Genomic DNA, 17,556 nt, shown 5'->3' on the forward strand with positions numbered 1-17,556 from the left:
ACAGAAAAAAAGCACCCCGAAACATCCTTCCTGAGGTGGGAAAATAGGTATTGAAGCTCAGAAAAAGGTCACAAATTACTTGCATTTAAACAAACATTTTAAAGAAACATAATCAACTGCATTTAGTAGACAGTGAGCTTTAAACACGAGCTGCCAAACGGTCTGTTCTGAGTTGGTCCTAAGTTCCGTTTTGACTTATGCTTCCCGATTTCCCATTTTGTCACACTGGGATGCTGTCAGCGGTAGACAATATGTAACGATATGTAAATATTAGGCTTTTAGGTCTGTTGATGCTTCAGGTCTCCCTACCGTGAGCGAAGGAAAATGCGCCCAAAGATCCCAAAGACAGGCTGTAGCGAGGCTAGTGTGTGGTCAAGATAAAATCGAAAGGCCCCACACAGGCACACAGACAAGTTTGAATGAGAACTAGAGAAGAGTAGACGTGGCTAGCCCTGACTGAGAATGTTATCGCCCAACTAAGTGCGAATATTGTTGAATGAGCCTCCCGTTGCTGTGTGTAAAATCTGTATGTAGGTGGATGAGATATCGGGAAAGGAATGAGAAGTTCCGCACGCTGATAAGATATGGTTTTTAGAACGGTTTGTTAAATGTTGTACCAGAGTCTAGTCCGCGGTAAGGGAACTGAAAGGCATGCGCTTTTATGTGTGTTTTGCTGACATTTCCGCAATCTGTTGCATCCATGAATCTGTTGAGAGTTTTTTGAGAGTATGATAAGTTTGCATCATTTGCTTATATGTATTCTAAAAAATAGAACAAACAACAGCATTTACGCGAAATTGGTGGACGAGAGAGCGAGAGATAGAGAGAGAGAGAGAGAGAGAGAGAGAGAGAGAGAGAGAGAGAGAGAGAGTGGTTAGGGAAAATGTGCCAACAGGAGGTGTAAGTTAAACTATTGTAGAAACACAGCGAGCGAGCCTCCAAAAAGCTCCAACAAACATTGTATGATTTTAGTAGAATTCTAATTTTAAGTCGCTTTACGGCGCTCCATCCAGTGACAGAAAGCTGGAACGGAGCCGAAAGCCAAAAAGCAAAACAAAAAAAACGAACGACAAAATCACAAAGTCTTCCTTCAAATGAAATGTTAATTAAACGACGATTCGCGCTCACTCTCAGATACCGCTCGTTTGCTCGACGGGGAAGTGGGATGGCAAGGGCCCAACGGTACAGGTGTGACGCATGCTACAGTGTCCATCTGGGGAAAAAAAAATGAAAAGGCATCAGCATCCCCCCACAACCGTTCTGTCTGTATATTTCATCTCGAAAGTGATGTGAATCGTTTTTATCGTAATGTGTAATATGGGTGTGGTACAGTGAATTATGCAAAATTAGAAGAAAGAAAAACCCCCACAAAATGAAGTAAATCCTTATACTAGTTGTATCGTTGTAACGATCGTACGAACGAGCTCGCTAGACAGAGAACAAAACAAACAAACAAAAGCCATACGATTAGTGAAAACCCGGGGGAGCTAAACGAAAAGCACATGCGCACATTAGTTTCCGCTTCCGATCGTAAGCATTATGAAAGCTGCTATTCTATTCAATTGCGTTCTGGGCAACGGTGACAACAAAAAAAAGCATGGGAATTAGTACCGTACAATAATGCTCTTGTTCCAACAAAACAAACAAAATGTAATCGCTAACGTGTTACAACTATCCTTTTCGCAAACTTTGACTCACGTGAGAGTCGAGGAATTATTAGCCAACGAAACAAATACTAAGCGGAAGTTGGGGCAAGTGAGCCACTTATCATTTCTACAAAAATGCGTTTAATCTTATAATATTTTCACCAGTTCAAATAAGCTCTGACAAGAACAATAGAAACAAAAATTCAAATAGCCTTCAATTACAAGGCAAAGTTGAGATAAGAAAAGACAGCAATTCGTGAAGTAAATTCAAGAAAAAAAAACTAGAGTTTTCCAAGGAAAAATCGAACATGCAAATAATTCATCTTTAGGGCCAAAACAGCCTCTATTTTTACCGGCAAGAGTGCCACCAATAATTTACGCTGATTTTATAAAAAAAAAATGTTGTTTACGAGCTCAAGATCTTAATTCTGGATTGGAATACTTATTCCGATTCATCCGACTAGCGATCGAGCGCCAGAAACCGATCCATATGTGTTTTTTTCATTAGTAGACCGCAAAGAAGCGGCGATGGTGAGTCCCTGTAAGCGGATTGGACCACAAAAAATGGTGGCTAGAATACAATCGGCAGCGAAATTCGTGACCGAACAGAGACATTGGGTGACCTGAACCGCTTAAGAAGATGAAGTTTTAATCGATAACAAAAGTCAAAGATTACCACCCCAAGAAGACAAATCCCATGGCCAGTAGCAACCAGCTAGGTCGTCTAGGTCGTTAGGAAACTATTATTATTTTTTATTTTAGTTTAAGTATTACGGCTCGGTGCCGTATTCTAAGTTTTTCTTGATCTGATTGTTTACAAATTTGTCAAGCTACTCCCTCTTTATTCTCGGTATTCTCGGTTTTTTTGAAGCTATTTTAACACCCAAAAAAGGAGGAATTGGTGAATCATATTTTACCCTAGTATTTAATAATGAAATTTCGTCTTCTTCTTCTTGGCTTTGCGACCTACTACTAGGTCACGCCGGCCATCGAAAGGCTAGGTAGACATTCTGATATCACATTATTGGATAGTCAGTCCCTTTCTACGGGGATCCAGTACGAATGGGTTTTTAATCTCTTCTTGCCGTATGAAGACCGGGGCCATATCTCCATCGGACCGCCATATTTTATCTGAATTGATTTTTTTTTCATAATTTTTGTATATTTTATTTAGATGATCTTCTTGCCCCTTATGGGTGGCACTCTTGTCCCAGTACTTATAAAATCACCACAGTTTTTTTTAGCTTTAATAAAACAGATGTATTTTCATATTTTATTTTTCTGTTGCTGGATATTAAATGAAACAATAAGGGTAAAATGACAATGAAAGCATATCCAGCCATTTTTTAAACAGATTTAAGTAAGTAACAGCATGAATTGCTTAACATGGCACACTTGCCCCAATTTCCGCTACAGCTAACATACGCAATGCAATAGTCGATGCAATCGTATAATGTTTAAGTACACAACAGCCGAATTAGTAAGAAAGTTTAACGAAACACACACACACACATACCTAGAAGCAAACAGCGAAACAAATGGTCCGACACCCTGCCCGCATAATAGTAACAAAGTAATAAGAAAAAAACATAGAGGAAACACATAAAAAACAGAAACAAAACATTAAACGAATCCCCATTTACCTAGATGTTATGTGTTGTTGAAAAGAAACTAAATAAAAATGAATGAAAAGAATGGAACGGAATAAGCAAGTGGCAACAAAAACGCAACGGAGAAAAGGACAATGCATTCAATAAAGGCGTATAATATCTGTATTGGAAATCGGTAGTTTAAAAAAAGATGGTCCCGACATGCACTACTACTCTCTGTCTTTTCATTATATTTCTCAACACTTTTTTCCTTTTTTGAATATGCAACGAAAATCCGGATTCATATGGTTGCCCGATTCACGATTCATTCGAACGGTGTTGCCGGAAGCACCACACCGGCGCACGTGCCGAATCCAATCCTCAGCCCATCATCCGTCGAGCAGTACCCACGGATGACGACCTCATCGTTGTCCTGTAGAAATTTACGCGACTCCCCACCGCTCAGCGGAACCGGTTTCGTGCCCTTCCAGCTTAGCTCCAGCATCGAACCGAACGAGTCGGACGCATCACCGCTGATCGTACCGGACGCCATCAGATCGCCCGGGTTAAGATTGCACCCGGTAACGGTGTGATGGGCGATCTGCTGCAACGCCGTCCAGTACAGGTTTCGGTAGTTCGAGCGGCAAACCGTCGTTGCTACGCCCGTTGCTTTCGCTGTACGCGGTGCGAGAACGAAGCGAAGCAAGAAGAAGAAGCAGAGGAAAGAATCGGAATGTTAGAATCAAATCTATTCAAATGTGGCACCGAGGCGATCGAAAAACAGGTTTCACTTTCAGCGCTCGCGAGAACCGGCTCCACGAATGACTTACGCTTAATGTCGACTTCCAGTTTGATGTCGAAGTTGAATTTTTGCTCGTGCTTTAAGTACGGGAATGGAGTCGGATCCTGCGGGAAGTTGTCCACGAGGAACGGTTCCAGCGCTGCCACCGGTACAATCCACGGTGAAATGCTCGTGCCGAGATTCTTCGCCGTGAACGGTCCCAACGGAACGTACTCCCACTTTTGTATGTCCCGTGCACTCCAATCGTTCATCAGCACGAACCCGAACACACGCTTAGCGGCGTCACGCACCGTAACCCGTTCGCCCAGCTCGGTTGGTGGTCCACCGACAAAGAATGCCATTTCCAGCTCGAAATCAAACAATCGGCATGGGCCGAAAGCTGGATCGGCACCATCGACCGGAAGCGTTTGGCCATATGGACGACGGATTGGTGTGCCGGATACAACGACCGAGCTAGCACGGCCATGGTATCCAACTGGAAGATGCTTCCAGTTGGGCATCAGGGCGTTTTCCTTACCCCGGAACATAACGCCAACGTTGGTGGCATGATGGATCGAAGAGTAGAAATCCGTATAATCGCCGATGTTGGCTGGAAGGTGCATTTTCGCATCGGATTGCGGTACAAGGGCACGGGCTTGAAGAGCCGCATCTTTGTGTAGCGCAGAACCTTCGAGCAGGAGTTCCTTGGTGATGCGTCTTACTTCGGTCCAAGCGTCACAACCGAGCGACATTAGATCGTTCAGGACGGTCGCTTGCAGGGCATTCTGGAATGGGAAGTGGATGGATCGGATCTTTTGTGATCTATTGCTTTATAGGAAATTGTATTTTACTGTACATACCCGTACACCTTCCGGATAATAGCTCGCCACTGCCGATAGATCGAGGATCTTTTCGCCGATCGCAACTCCAATGCGAGCTGTTGGCTGTAAGGGATGGGACAAGTATAAAATGCTTTTGTATCGTTCATTTAATGTGATCTTACATTGCCAGCGGTGCTAAATACACCGTACGGAAGATTTTCGATCGGGAAATCGCTTCCCTGTGGTACCGCAACAAACGACATGGTTCCGCTCGTAGATGGTTGGTGCTCTGATTCGGAGAGATAGAAGTATGGAATGCAGACACAAACCACAGTGACTAGCGTCGGTAACAACCACAAACGGATAGCTATACTGTTTGCTTCCTTACGATAGCGGTCTCGGTAGATAACTGACCATCCAAATCCAGAAGATCCGACCGGAGAGCTTCTAAACGCGAGCGTGATGACGACGTAAAACGATGACGGTCTGGAAGGCACAACTTGTTTACGAGTTGGCGTCCAGCATCGTACGGCGAGAGACCGGTTTTTGTGGTGTTGGTGAGATAGCATGGAATGAGTTTTTTTTTGCCCTAATGTTGTTTACCGCATGGGAACAGAGGGCAAGCAACATAGCGATGCGGCGACGCAGTCAACCGGAGATAAGCTCATTTGCATTCTCGCTTTGGGAGGCTTGTCTCTCAGCGCGCGAGGGTGTAGATATATCTCGTACAAAACAAGCTTTTAAAGTGATACAAAACTTCCAACATAGTGTTTCTGGATATATGTACATTTACAGGGTGGCACATCGTCGAAGTGATACACTTTGTTTATGTAATAAAATTTGAAAACTATTATAGAAATCGTTTCATTCACCCCACGAGGAAAAACAGTCTAACATCAGTTGCAGAAATAGACAACCAGCTGAGAAAAAATTGGGTGGAAAATTGTGAATCGTTTAATATGTTTAACAAAAAAAGCTTACCGGATCAGTTCTTTCAATGGAGCAATTTTGTACTAATGAAATGAATTTCTTGAAGGTAGTGTTTATAATGTTCTCACCATATCAATCTACAAACTTTTGGTCGCGCCGTTCACAACTCCGTAACCACAAGATGCTGTTTGGCGTACTCCCACATAAAGATCGCCCCGGTAACGTGCACGTTAAGCGATCGTACCACACCGAACTGTGGTATTTCCCCGATTAAATCCAAGTGTCTTATAACTTCAGCCGGTAGGCCATTCTTTTCGTGTCTGGAAGAAGCAAAACAAAAAAAAACCTAAAATGGTCGTCAATTTTTACACGCTAGAAGAGTTATACGTACCCCAGCACAAGGATACATTTCTTAGGGAACATTAGCTGCTGTATCGGTTTACTGCCGGTCGTTTGTTCCGCTCCCACGATGGAATATCCTTTGCCCTTCATTTCCTCCAAATACTCGACTATCTTGTGTGCTTTCAGTTCGCCCACATTAAGCCACTTTTCGGCCGTCATGCTGCAGGGTTGGGGTGAGACAAAATGAGCTTTTTATGAAGCGCTTCTAATCAATTACCGTCCGGGCAGTCCGGAAGTAGAGGTAGAGGAAGAGTCGTTAAGAACAGAAGGAAGTTTTTAATTAGGATGTGAAAGTTGTGTGCCTTACCTAAGCGCTTGAAACTCCTTATTATCGATATCTTGCAGCGAGTTTATGACAAACTGTTTGACCGCAAATATTTCACACGTTCTAGCTAGCCCACCGAGATTTGGAGCCCGATTAACCAAGCTCGCTACAACGATTAATCCTTCGGTTGAGTCCTTAAAAGAAAGGAGGAAAAATAAAGATAAAAGCACAATTCTCCTTCGTCTTATTTTCGCTACTTTACCATTTTCTTTACACAAAGCTGCTGCGGCAACCCTAGCAGTAGTTCCTGGTTCGGTTCCAAGCTTTTCAACGGAACGATCTTTCGCTGCACAAAATCCGTTCCACCTACCGATTGGGCGAGGAAAAGATTTTCCCGCTGCTCCATCTGTAGTTCATCAAACACAAGCGCATGACCAAGATTATTGTCACCCAGCCCGAGCGTTTTCAAGCAATCCCTCAGTATATCTGTCTCGACGATATCCTCACCGGGCGCACCCGATACCTTCGGTATGCTGTGGAACACGTTTTCCATCGTGAGCAGATTACCGTAATCAAACACACTGTTGAAGCGAAAATCTTTCATACACTTTTCAATGTTACGCTCAACATTGCCCTGCCGAAGGTAGCTATTAACGGCGCCATATATCTCCCGGAACGGTCCTTCATCGATTGGACCCGTTGCGAACCTACCGATCAGCTTTTTGATCGTTATTTGTGCGTACAGTCGGGTGGAAAAGTTTTGTGCCATTGTCCAGGGTAGTAGCAGATAGATGTACTGCTCGTCGAGCACATTCGTCTGGCAACAGCGCAACCAGAGTATGACAAACACCGACTGTATGCCGGACACTTTCACCTTCTCGTTGCGGATCGATTGTGCGATCGTGAGCGTATCGATCGAGCTGTCCGCTACGATCAGTTCGATCAGATAGTTTATGTTGGGTTGATTCGTTTCGTACAGCATGACCTCTAGGAGAGGGTACGGTTTGGTGCCGGTTAGCTTCAGTACGACACACAGAGCCTGTACGATTCGAAGCTTCTGCCGGTGGGTGATGGAATCGGCATAGTAACGTTCCTTCGCTTTCGTTAGTTGTGTGAACCGTTCGATTAACATACGTTCTAGCTTAAGCAGAAAGAGAACGGCATCCGGATGGATGGTCCGCACGATTCGGTAGAGGAACTGTACGCAAAGCACACGTACTCGGGCGTCCGCCTGCGAAAGGTAGCGTGTGCATTGCTTGAAGCTAAAAATAAAAAAGAATATGATCAACAGAAATTATGTAAATTGAATTTTAGACTCACGGAACATTGATCCCACAACGATCCACAACATCGCATTCCAGTCTGTAAAAATAAATTAATTTTTAACTTTTTTTCCAACGGTATCTCCACGCGATGTACGACTTACTTTTGATCTCGCTTCGGGACATCGCCAAAAATCATTCCCTGCAACAGCAGCTTTCCAAAGCTTCCCCAATTCAGTAGAATTGCTACGGGAACTTGAAACAGCGTGTCAAACACAATATTAGCCAGCCCGTAAATGGTTTTTGCCTGATCGAGAAACATGCTAACGTACTCGGTAACACGTGGCTCAATTTCAACCGAATCCAGATCCCGTTCGGCGGTCATACGGCGGTACGGTTGCAATAGCATTGCAATGAACTTCTCCATCAGCTTCATGAAATGGTCCGATTTGCGGTAATTTAAAATTTCCTTGTAGCAACGATCAACCACAGTAAACCGTCCCGCATCGTAACAATCATCTGCCGTATCTGTGTAAAGGATTTCGATCACCGTCGTTAGTACATGGATGTTCCCAACGTCCAGTAAACTGATCAGTTTCGAACAATCCTCATCGGATGCGAACGTTCTTGCTGGTGGTACGCGTGACTGGCAGAGGCACAAATAAATGTCCGTAATCATCCCATACACTTCATCGATCGTTGGACGTTCCGTGGTTTGATTGCGTTGAAAGCTGTCCTTCAGATCTTTAATTGAAACTGTGAAATAAAATTTGGCAGCAAGCATGTGGTCGTTCATACATGCAGCTAACACGTGCGTCATTTGAATCGTCTCTATGGCAACCGTTTGAACGTAATCGAAGGTAGCCAACCGGGTGTTTGCTAGCGTCCTCAGGTACGCTACTAGTTCCATCCAATCCTCCAGACAATTACTGTCGCAGACTGACCGCACTAGACTGGCCAATTGTGCCAGAACGTTAAATGTAACGGAAGGAATCCTTTGTCCCGTTTCTTCTGCTTTCATAATGTTGCTCTTTGTGGAGTGAATAATAGAAGCAATGTTCGTAAGCTGAGTTGTTTGCAGCTCGGGGAACCATTCCAAAGCATTTAAATAAACGGGTTGATTAGAAACAAGGATTGCGCTTAGGAGTTGATTCTTTTCTAGCTCGGTAGCTGCTGCAATTCGCTTCGCCAACAGTTGCTCGATGAAAAACCTATCCGTCACGCTAACGTTTCCCAAGCAAGTCATTAACGCATCGGTGGTAATATAGTCGACGAATGTACATCCTTGCTCATTATGGAATTTTTTCAACGACAGGTGAAATACAGACGAAAGCTTCTCGATTTCCTTGACCATTGTGAGTAGAGCGAGCGAATCTTGATCATTTTTCGATTGGTTCAAAAAGCGAGGTATACATTTGAGCAGTGGCACGAGTGTAATGTAGCGCAGGGATACATTCTTAACGTCGTGACATATTTTTACACAGTTGGTTAGAGATGAGAGGCTTATCCCTGGGAAGGAGTCCATTTTAGATGTTAGCTTGTGTACCACGTTTGCGATGCAGTAGAATGGAACAGAGTTCCATCCGATGTCTGGTATTGTGGCTAGCAGATAGGCGTAGGCAGAAGCTTCCGGTGTGCGATAGTACTCAGTAAGGTTGGAGATCATTTCCGCAACATTTTCAAACACTGCCATCCGGTTAAACGTGTCCAAAAATAGTTTTTCTACTTCCGTTGCCGTCGGATCAAACGTCCTAAAGCGTAGAAAATGATTCATTCCAACGTTCACAACACGCCCATTTTCGTGCTGCATAATTAATCGTAGAAGCACATTTTTCCATGCAACATGCAGCGGGTACACCTGCCCAAACAGTTGCAGTGCTGGTAGAATTAGATGCGTTTGGGATTCATTTAACGCTTCCACAACGGTCACGAACGATTGCCAACCGTTGGTAAGCCGTTCCGATTCTGCTCGCTCGGCGGACCAGTGGACATACTGTCCATCCAGCTTCTGTCCGCTTTGTTTCGCATATCCGATAGCGTACCGTACAAAGGCCAACGTTTCCTTTCGGGTTATGAGGTCCCTGGTGGTGAAACCTTCCATACATATCTGCCAAACGTGTTCTGACTGCAGGGTGGTTAGTATATCAGCATCTCTATCGCACAAACGCAGCAAAGTCTCCATCAACTGGTGCAGCATAAACACTTTGCTCTCGATCATGAGCTTTGAATCTTGAAGTAGGTTCAACCACTGTTTGTATAAGTCCTTGTTGAATTCCATCATCGTTTGCAGACAGGCCAATGCTTTCATCCGTACCAATCTCGATTCCGATGACAATCGGCGAACCATTTGCTCACCATCCAATCCACTGCAGCAGATGGGAACGAGCTCGTGGTTTTCCTTTGCTAAAATGAGTATTGTACGCAGCACATCATAGTACAGTGGTATTTCGTGAAAATCGCGATCAAACTTGTTAACAATCGTTTCCAGCTGCGAGCGGACGGATCGACCACCATCCTGCTCGATTAAAACGGTCAGCGTTAGGGCACTTAAAATCCATCGGAAGCTTTCATTATCCTGCTGAAGCCGTAGATGGTTAAGGTGAATGAGCGATACAACGTTCTGGAGGTTAAATTTGTCCCCGTTGAGCATTGTGTCGGGAAGTTTGCCGCGCCGTTTCACGAGCAACACGTACACCAACGCTTCGAGGGATGATTTCCGTAGGTTTTGTACATTCTGTAGGAAAATGCTTTCGTTCAGCACGAATTGTATCACTTGTTCGTAAATTTCCGTGTTGGTTGTGCATAAATCATGCAACAATTTCGTATTAAAGCCCATTTTTTCGGTTGTTGAAAGTTTACTTTGTTGAACGATCGTTTGTTTAAGTTGACTGGCGGGCGAGCATGCGGCTTTTTGGTGCAGTAGTGTGCGTGAGAGAAGGCGCAATGACGCTTGACAGCTGGAATGTAAACATTAGGCCCAGGCTACACATTTGCATGGTTTTTGAACATAATGCACTATTTTTGTTAATATATTATATTTGGACAACATATAAATTCAGCTGTAAAAATATGAGTTTTGATTTTGTTCACTCAATGAAAAAAAACATTTCACAAAGTTGCAGTATTTTAAAATAATCATCTCAAAGGAAAGCAAAGGAAAAATGAGTATCATTCCGTAACGTGTAACACTGTGCGAGGGATTGTTTTGGTGAAGAAAATAATTTTGACAGCTAGCCAAGTCCAGTCCTGTTTATTTATTTTACGCTAACAAATTTCGCAAATAAAAATCCGTAATTTTCAGGCAAAATGAATGAAAATCCAGTGCAAGAAGTGCATACCGAAGGGTGAGTACGGACAGTTCCTAGTTTGCCGGAAAACTAATGCTTTCCTTCCCGTGGTTCTAGACCCTCGACAGAAGAGCCACAACATCTGTCCCTATCACCACGGGCTGATGGGGGAAAACCTGCAGAAAAGTTAGTCCCACACGATGATTGGGTTGATATTACAAAGGATTTCTTCGAATGTGTTAAAGGTAAGAAAAAGGCACGCGAGAACGGAGTATGCATCGAAATTGTCACTTTGTCATTCTTGTAGAGCTCAAACTGGGCGAGCTGGTGCATGATTCGATGTTCGGTTTGCTGGAAGCAATGTCCGCTATTGAAATGATGGACCCCAAAATGGATGCTGGCATGAGCTGCAATAGAGAGGCAACACCGCTAACTTTCGATACAGCTGTAGAGGTAACGGGTTTAAGTTCTAGACGGATTAAGAATATGATGGCAAATAGGAAGTATTCCTCCATATTTCAGACCGGACAGATGAAGCTAAACAATCTGCTGCCGAAAGAATCGATCGGCATCATCGATGCGGTATACTCGTGCATGGCATCCTGGCTCGAGGGCCACTCGATGGCACAAACGGTGCTGACCTGCCTGTATCTGCACAAACCGAACCAAATCGAGTGTAAAACGATCAAATCGTTCTCGATCGGAATACAGAAGATTATTAATCTGATTCGGAATTTCACCGTCCGGTAAGGAGAGATAGAGAGATTGTGGCTTGCTCTGGATCGATCAAAGAACTTCTTTGGCTTATTTATATGGTACATTTTTTTTCATCGCTCAGAGCAAACGTGTACGAGGAGGAAGACTTTCAACACAGCTCGTTCGATTGCAATCTGAGCGCGGAAGTTACGGAAACGAAAGCGATCAATATGCTAAAGGCAGCAGAAGAGGAACTGATCAAAAAGGCGAAAGATTCCGAGGATGAGCGTGAGAAGGAAGAGCTACAGGCGCTGCTGGCACGCGTTCGTTTCACACGATTGTTTTTGTTCAGTTTGGTTGGATTGTATCCACTCAAGGTGAGTAAAATCGGACAAAAAAGATAAAAAGGCATAACATCTGGCTGAATTTCTAATTATTGTATTCTTACAGCAAGGAACAACATGGCAGCATGGTCAGGAGGTCGCCGCGGTACGTTTGAATATTAGATTTAATAAAAAAAAAAAAAAACCGTTGAAACGATCGGGCGAAATAATTCTACTACGATTGTCTCTTTATAGCAATCTACCGTCTCGTTGAAGACAGAAATGATTGACATCGTGAAAGCACTGAATGGAGCACTGGAGCTGGCACAGGTGATAGAAAAAACGATCGAACTAGGAACACAACCAGAAGAAGGATGTAAGTAGACTTTTGTTGGGTGAATCTGATTTAGATTCAAGAATTTGAATGAATCTTTCAGTGGAATGAATGAATGTATGAATGAACGATTCGTAATTTTTAAATCCCAAAAGATTAGTAGTCGATTTTTTATTTGAATGACTGTTCATTTAACATTCATATGAATGACTCTTCCTAAAAGATTCATTGAGTACTACACTAAAGTACACTGTTTCATGAAATCGATTGACCATCGTTCGTCATCTTTCTGGCTTCTCTTCCAGCGGATGCACCTAACCCGATGGGATTTTCTATGATGGTCAACCAACGCTTACTTCCACCGACATTTCCTCGCAGTACGAAGATCAAGGATCGACACCTTAGCATACAATACCTGACGGAGCTAATTCAGCGCATCAAACATGGGTGTAAAATTATCAACTGCACCAGCTACCATGCAGCACTGGTGGGTTTTCGTTAACTGCCGGCATTCAGGATTGTTACGCATTGGAATGTAATATTGTTTTCCGTTACAGAATTTTTTGATGGACTTTAATAAAAAGTATACTCCGTGTTTGCTATCCCGGAGTATACCGCAAACACTGTACTTACCGGCCGGTCGGATGGTGTTCGGTGTGAAATCACTCACGGAGGTGCTGAAGGAATCGGTCAAAGCGTTCATCGCACCACCGGCATTGCGTCCGGACAATCCGCTGTACAACAATCCCTTCGTATGTGATGCTCTCTCCCCTATTATTTTTCATTCTGTACCGTGGTTTTAAACTGTTTATACTTTTTTAGGCGATTAACTGCATCAACTCATTCTTCGAGTACAACGAACAAAGCTTCTACTCACTGTTCGCCCTCTGCGGCTACAACCAGGCCCGGCAGCGTGACAATCTCGGCTGGATATTGCTCGGCTTTGCCGAACTGCAGGATGGTGCGGAACGGGTGGACGTGTATCTGCACTCACTCACGCCGAGAAGTGAAAATTCGCGCCATCTAGCATGCTTTGGCACGTGGGTGTTTTATCACTGTTTGCGCGCCATGTCCTTCTATCTGCTGGCCGGCCTGGAGCTCGAACTATACAGTGTGCACGAGTATCTGTACATCTTCTGGTATCTGTATCAGTATCTGTTTAGCTGGATCGTATCGGCGCTGACACGTGCGGAAACGTTCCTAGCCGAGCAGGAATATGCAGCCGACCCGAAAGCGCTAAAATCGAACCAAAAGAAACCAAAGCCCAAAAAGCGTAAGGCAAAGACGGATGCGAAGGAAATCCTTTTTAATGAAGCACTGGAAACATTGTGCGGTGGATACTATAAGGCGCTGGCCGGTTTTATCAAGGAGGGACGCATCCCGGAACCGTTGCCAATGTTTGATAATGAGCAGGTACGGTTCGAGCACCGGTTTGCACCGTTCGCGAACCTCACCACGCCGCCCCCGATGCCGTACAGTGAGTTTAAGAATATGAAAATGATTATGCTACAGTCGCCAGCGACGGAACTGTATGCGGCGGCGGCGAAACACTTTCATGAGGCACGCAAACTGCTCGAAACGTATCCCAATCCGGACGAGGAGGTACGATTTGATACCGGCCACGCGCCGCGGTGCAATGCCTCTAAACTAAAATCTTTTTTTTTAGTTTTTTTGAAATTATTATTGCTTTCTTTTTCCACTTTTTTACAGTGGCACGATATAGTGAAGGTGGCTAAGATGAACTTTGTCATGATGAACCTGCTGGCCAGTGGGCACAGCCGGCAGTCGAAGTTGCCGCCCGAGTTTGACTTTTCCTGCCATCGATACTTTCCGATCATCAAGCAGCGAAAGTGAATGGTCGACGGAGTGTTTCACTACTAGGTTCGAACTCCTAGTGCTTTAATTTATTTCAATAGGAAGCTCTAACCCGAACGAAGTTGAACGGTAATGAATAAAAGGTTGCTATTTTTTTCTTTTTGGATGGAAATCTGTGGACACGTTTCGTAATATCGCTTGATTTTGAACCAAGAAAGCTGAAAGAAGCAAGGTAAGATTTTTAAAAATTATTATAACTACTTCTAAAATATCTAACGGTTGGGATCTACTGGTTGAGCATTAATTGTGGCTTAAACCAGTAGAAGTGGGTGTCCTCTGACTGAATTATGGCCGATTGGCAGTGAGTATTCAACCAATAATGGTCTATTCTTATCCGGAACGGTCCAGATGGGATTTGAACCCCAGTCCTGCCGTGTGAAGACCGGCGCCGCTGTAGTCTACATAGGCCGCTCTCTGATTAAATTATTTAAATATTAAGAATCCCTTCTGGCTTTCCACCACTTTCTATTGTACGAATTTAATTCTTTGGTATTCAAGATGAAGTAGTTTAACTGACTAACTGGGAGAGAAAAAAAAGAACTTTTAGTTTTATGACAGTTGTAACTTAGTAGATCCCAGCCAACGATCGAGGAATTTGCCTGCAAGACCGTATTTTGAGTTAAAAGTAGAAATCGAGCAATACCCTATCCAATTACTTATCTGTGTGTAGTTATAAATAATGGTCAACTAAGATGGCTTCTCTTCCGAGTCTTGGTTGGTCTTCGCTCGGTTGAATAGTAGACAGCCAGACCTGTGATAGTTGCAAAAGTCCTTGGAAAGTCTTCCTTCCACCAGCACCTGATGTGTGATGCAGCAACTATTATTAATTAACTTAATACGTATGTAGGGGAATGTTTTATTCCAACACTCACTTAATCGTATGCAAATGAATTCGGATTAATCTACGAAAGCAAAGTTTTGTGCTCTGCTCCGCCGTCCAACTCGTCGTAAAACAACGTTCCTGGGCCAGGGGCTACTACCGAATTGAAATAGGTCAAATCTACCCGTCTCAAGCGCGTTTTAATGGCTGAACCAACGGGGGCAGAAGCTGGAAATGGCACATAATTCAATCACCGAAATGATCCCTGTATCGCGTTTATGGGCGAAAGTTTTTCCATCCTTCCCCCTCTTTTTTCATTCCATTGCTTCAATGCAATGTATCATTTTATTAGTCTCCAGATGAGCTGCGCTGGGAATGGTGATGGAAATGGGAATATTTCGTAACGGTGTCCTGTCGTAAAAAGCTTGCCAGTGACCCACCGAGCAACACCGGGTCTCTTGGATGAAACGATGGGATGTTAAGTTTATCCTCCAGGAATTCCAGCCGGATACCGGCTCCTGCAAGACCGAGCATATCCACACCACATGGTCATGGTAAACGGTTACGTTTTATGGCCATTAGCGCTAGACAAGCAAACCGAGGAATGTCTCAGGGTTCGGGTTGGTTTAGTTTTGCATACATGTTAACGAACATTCTCAGCTTTGCCGGGATGCGAGCTGTAAGTCGAACTATTTAATGCCAATAAGTGTCTTGTTAGTTGAGTGAGTTTGGCAACGAATGTTAAACAATTTCAAGCTTAGGAACATCACCATCACCAATTGGAAATAATTGCATAAAAGATGTTTCGCAAGCATCAGTTCTTCGCACGTATACGTATGCTCGTGCACCCTCCGACAAACTGCGAAAGTCTAAAGTGCGTCCCATATGTTTGCAGCCTATCATCCGACGATGATGATGATGATACCGCAGGGTGTGTAATGTATGTATGTTCGACTGGCTAATATCACTTTACCGTTTGCCGCTAACGGCCACGAAGTTGCTCCGACAGAAAATGTTGCACTTTGCGAATAAACGATAATTGCCGCTGAGTGGAGTTTGTCCGGAACTTCATCCATATTGTCGAATGATGATGGGATGTGTGGGTTATGTGGGGGGGGGGGGGAGGGGGGGGTGAAGCTTGGCACAAGGTGCGTGTGTGAAATGGAAATTATTTTTTCTCCCCTTGCTACACAAACGTACACTGAATCCAGTTGCTGTAAAGCCACAGCTGAATTGGGGTGAAGTTTTAGGTGTTACAAGTTACAAATGATGTGTAGTTTTTATTTAATTCGTCCAATCGATCCCTATTCCAAGAAGTCTCATCAAAAAGACTTCGCCAAAGAAATCTCTTGTCAAGGGACCTCTACTGTCCTACGAATAGATCTTGTCATTTAAGAGGCCTTAGAAGCCCTTATTGCCAATCAAAATTGACCAAGAATTTCGTCAATCATGTGTCGTGGATTATTTGAAATCAACATTAAATTATAAGTTTCTTGGAAAACTCGGATGGTTATAGAAAATTGTAAGATATAGAAGTTATAGTTATAGAAAACGAAAGATTTTCTTCTTCGTTGACTCTGTATAACCTCCAAAAGGAGTTCAAGAGGTCGTTCGATTTCTAGCTGTGAATAGACATATGAAAGCTGGACCTCGTTCTAGCAGATCACCCATATTCCGGATGCTTCATAAACATTAGAGCTCTACAGAAGCTGGACGCAATGTAAACAAACGCACACAGATAATATTGATCGGCGCATCACTGGGGATAATCGTCGTAGTTGTGAGGCGTGCATCTCATTTTCAATTTGATGAGAATTGACCATATGATTACATATGATTATCAATTTTTAAACTCACAAAAGCGCGCAGCCAGATTACTCTAGAAAGACTAGAAAGTATAGAAAAACCAACTGGAGATTATGGCTGATCCGATCACTCATCGATCGCCTGCAGGAGAACGACCGACAAAGCATGTAACGAATCTCATTAAACCTTATTAGCGGCTGCACAAAGCACGGAAAATACATACACGGTGGGGGAAGTAAATTAGATTTCAATATCCCCCCCCCCCCCTCCCGCGGTCATTTATTTGTCCACCTTGCACAAGGGGAAGCAATGTGTACATTTTCGGTTCCAAATCTGCATCCAAACTCGCACCTATTCTGCTCCGGACTTGAACAGGACATGACCTGTATGGCCATAAAAGCCACACCTCTATGAGTTTTCCAATTCACCCGCGTCCACCGATGGGCGAATGGATTTATGATGATAAATTAATTAGACTTGTTACGCGACCGACCGTGTGCCGGTCAGCTCTCTCTTTGGCGGTTTAATGATACGACGAACTCGCCAGCAATCACGCCACGTAAACATCACCCGGTTGGAAGAATTCGATTGTGTGGATGATAATTTTCAACCCATTTTTGAATGTGGGAATCGATTCCGCGTCCACCGTTCCGGAGTTCCGGACAATCGATAAATCTTCCCACGCTGCTACACACCAGGTCTCGAACCACAGGCTTTGG

General features: G+C 43.8%; 3 protein-coding genes across 3 annotated transcripts; 1 reads left to right on the forward strand and 2 right to left on the reverse strand.

Moving 5' to 3' along the window:
• Positions 1-3,555: 3,555 nt before the first annotated feature.
• LOC126562355 (fumarylacetoacetase) lies at positions 3,556-5,109 on the reverse strand. Its single transcript, XM_050218830.1, has 4 exons — positions 5,020-5,109; positions 4,877-4,960; positions 4,066-4,801; positions 3,556-3,910 (listed from the first exon to the last, which is right to left on the reverse strand). The coding sequence occupies exons 1-4, from the start codon at positions 5,098-5,100 to the stop codon at positions 3,561-3,563; spliced, it is 1,251 nt and encodes a 416-aa protein (XP_050074787.1). The 5' UTR covers positions 5,101-5,109; the 3' UTR covers positions 3,556-3,560.
• Positions 5,110-5,927: 818 nt separating this feature from the next.
• LOC126561381 (uncharacterized) lies at positions 5,928-10,532 on the reverse strand. Its single transcript, XM_050217491.1, has 6 exons — positions 7,861-10,532; positions 7,755-7,796; positions 6,697-7,696; positions 6,477-6,628; positions 6,159-6,329; positions 5,928-6,087 (listed from the first exon to the last, which is right to left on the reverse strand). Exons 1-6 carry the CDS (start codon positions 10,530-10,532, stop codon positions 5,928-5,930), a joined length of 4,197 nt encoding a protein of 1,398 aa, XP_050073448.1.
• A 470-nt stretch (positions 10,533-11,002) lies between these two features.
• LOC126560927 (N-alpha-acetyltransferase 35, NatC auxiliary subunit) lies at positions 11,003-14,192 on the forward strand. The gene is made up of 11 exons (XM_050216877.1): positions 11,003-11,040; positions 11,101-11,228; positions 11,291-11,436; positions 11,506-11,729; positions 11,822-12,056; positions 12,130-12,168; positions 12,258-12,378; positions 12,642-12,823; positions 12,894-13,088; positions 13,159-13,938; positions 14,047-14,192. The coding sequence occupies exons 1-11, from the start codon at positions 11,003-11,005 to the stop codon at positions 14,188-14,190; spliced, it is 2,232 nt and encodes a 743-aa protein (XP_050072834.1). The 3' UTR covers positions 14,191-14,192.
• Positions 14,193-17,556: the final 3,364 nt, after the last annotated feature.

The sequence above is a fragment of the Anopheles maculipalpis genome, chromosome 3RL (assembly GCF_943734695.1).
Source record: "Anopheles maculipalpis chromosome 3RL, idAnoMacuDA_375_x, whole genome shotgun sequence".
Lineage (NCBI taxonomy): Eukaryota > Metazoa > Arthropoda > Insecta > Diptera > Culicidae > Anopheles > Anopheles maculipalpis.

Excerpts from the sequence above, each read along its gene's own strand:
- LOC126562355 (XM_050218830.1), bottom strand. The coding sequence starts at position 5,100 with ATGTCGTTTGTTGCGGTACCACAGGGAAGCGATTTCCCGATCGAAAAT. Across the intron at positions 4,961-5,019 it reads TATTTAGCACCGCTGGCAAT|CCAACAGCTCGCATTGGAGT; the intron begins GTAAGATCACAT and ends CATCCCTTACAG. Across the intron at positions 4,802-4,876 it reads ATTATCCGGAAGGTGTACGG|AATGCCCTGCAAGCGACCGT; the intron begins GTATGTACAGTA and ends TTCCCATTCCAG.
- LOC126561381 (XM_050217491.1), bottom strand. The coding sequence starts at position 10,532 with ATGGGCTTTAATACGAAATTGTTGCATGATTTATGCACAACCAACACG. Across the intron at positions 6,330-6,476 it reads AAGGAGTTTCAAGCGCTTAG|CATGACGGCCGAAAAGTGGC; the intron begins GTAAGGCACACA and ends CCAACCCTGCAG. Across the intron at positions 6,088-6,158 it reads AAATGTATCCTTGTGCTGGG|ACACGAAAAGAATGGCCTAC; the intron begins GTACGTATAACT and ends TGCTTCTTCCAG.
- LOC126560927 (XM_050216877.1), top strand. The coding sequence starts at position 11,003 with ATGAATGAAAATCCAGTGCAAGAAGTGCATACCGAAGG. Across the intron at positions 11,437-11,505 it reads CTTTCGATACAGCTGTAGAG|ACCGGACAGATGAAGCTAAA; the intron begins GTAACGGGTTTA and ends TCCATATTTCAG. Across the intron at positions 12,057-12,129 it reads TTGGATTGTATCCACTCAAG|CAAGGAACAACATGGCAGCA; the intron begins GTGAGTAAAATC and ends GTATTCTTACAG.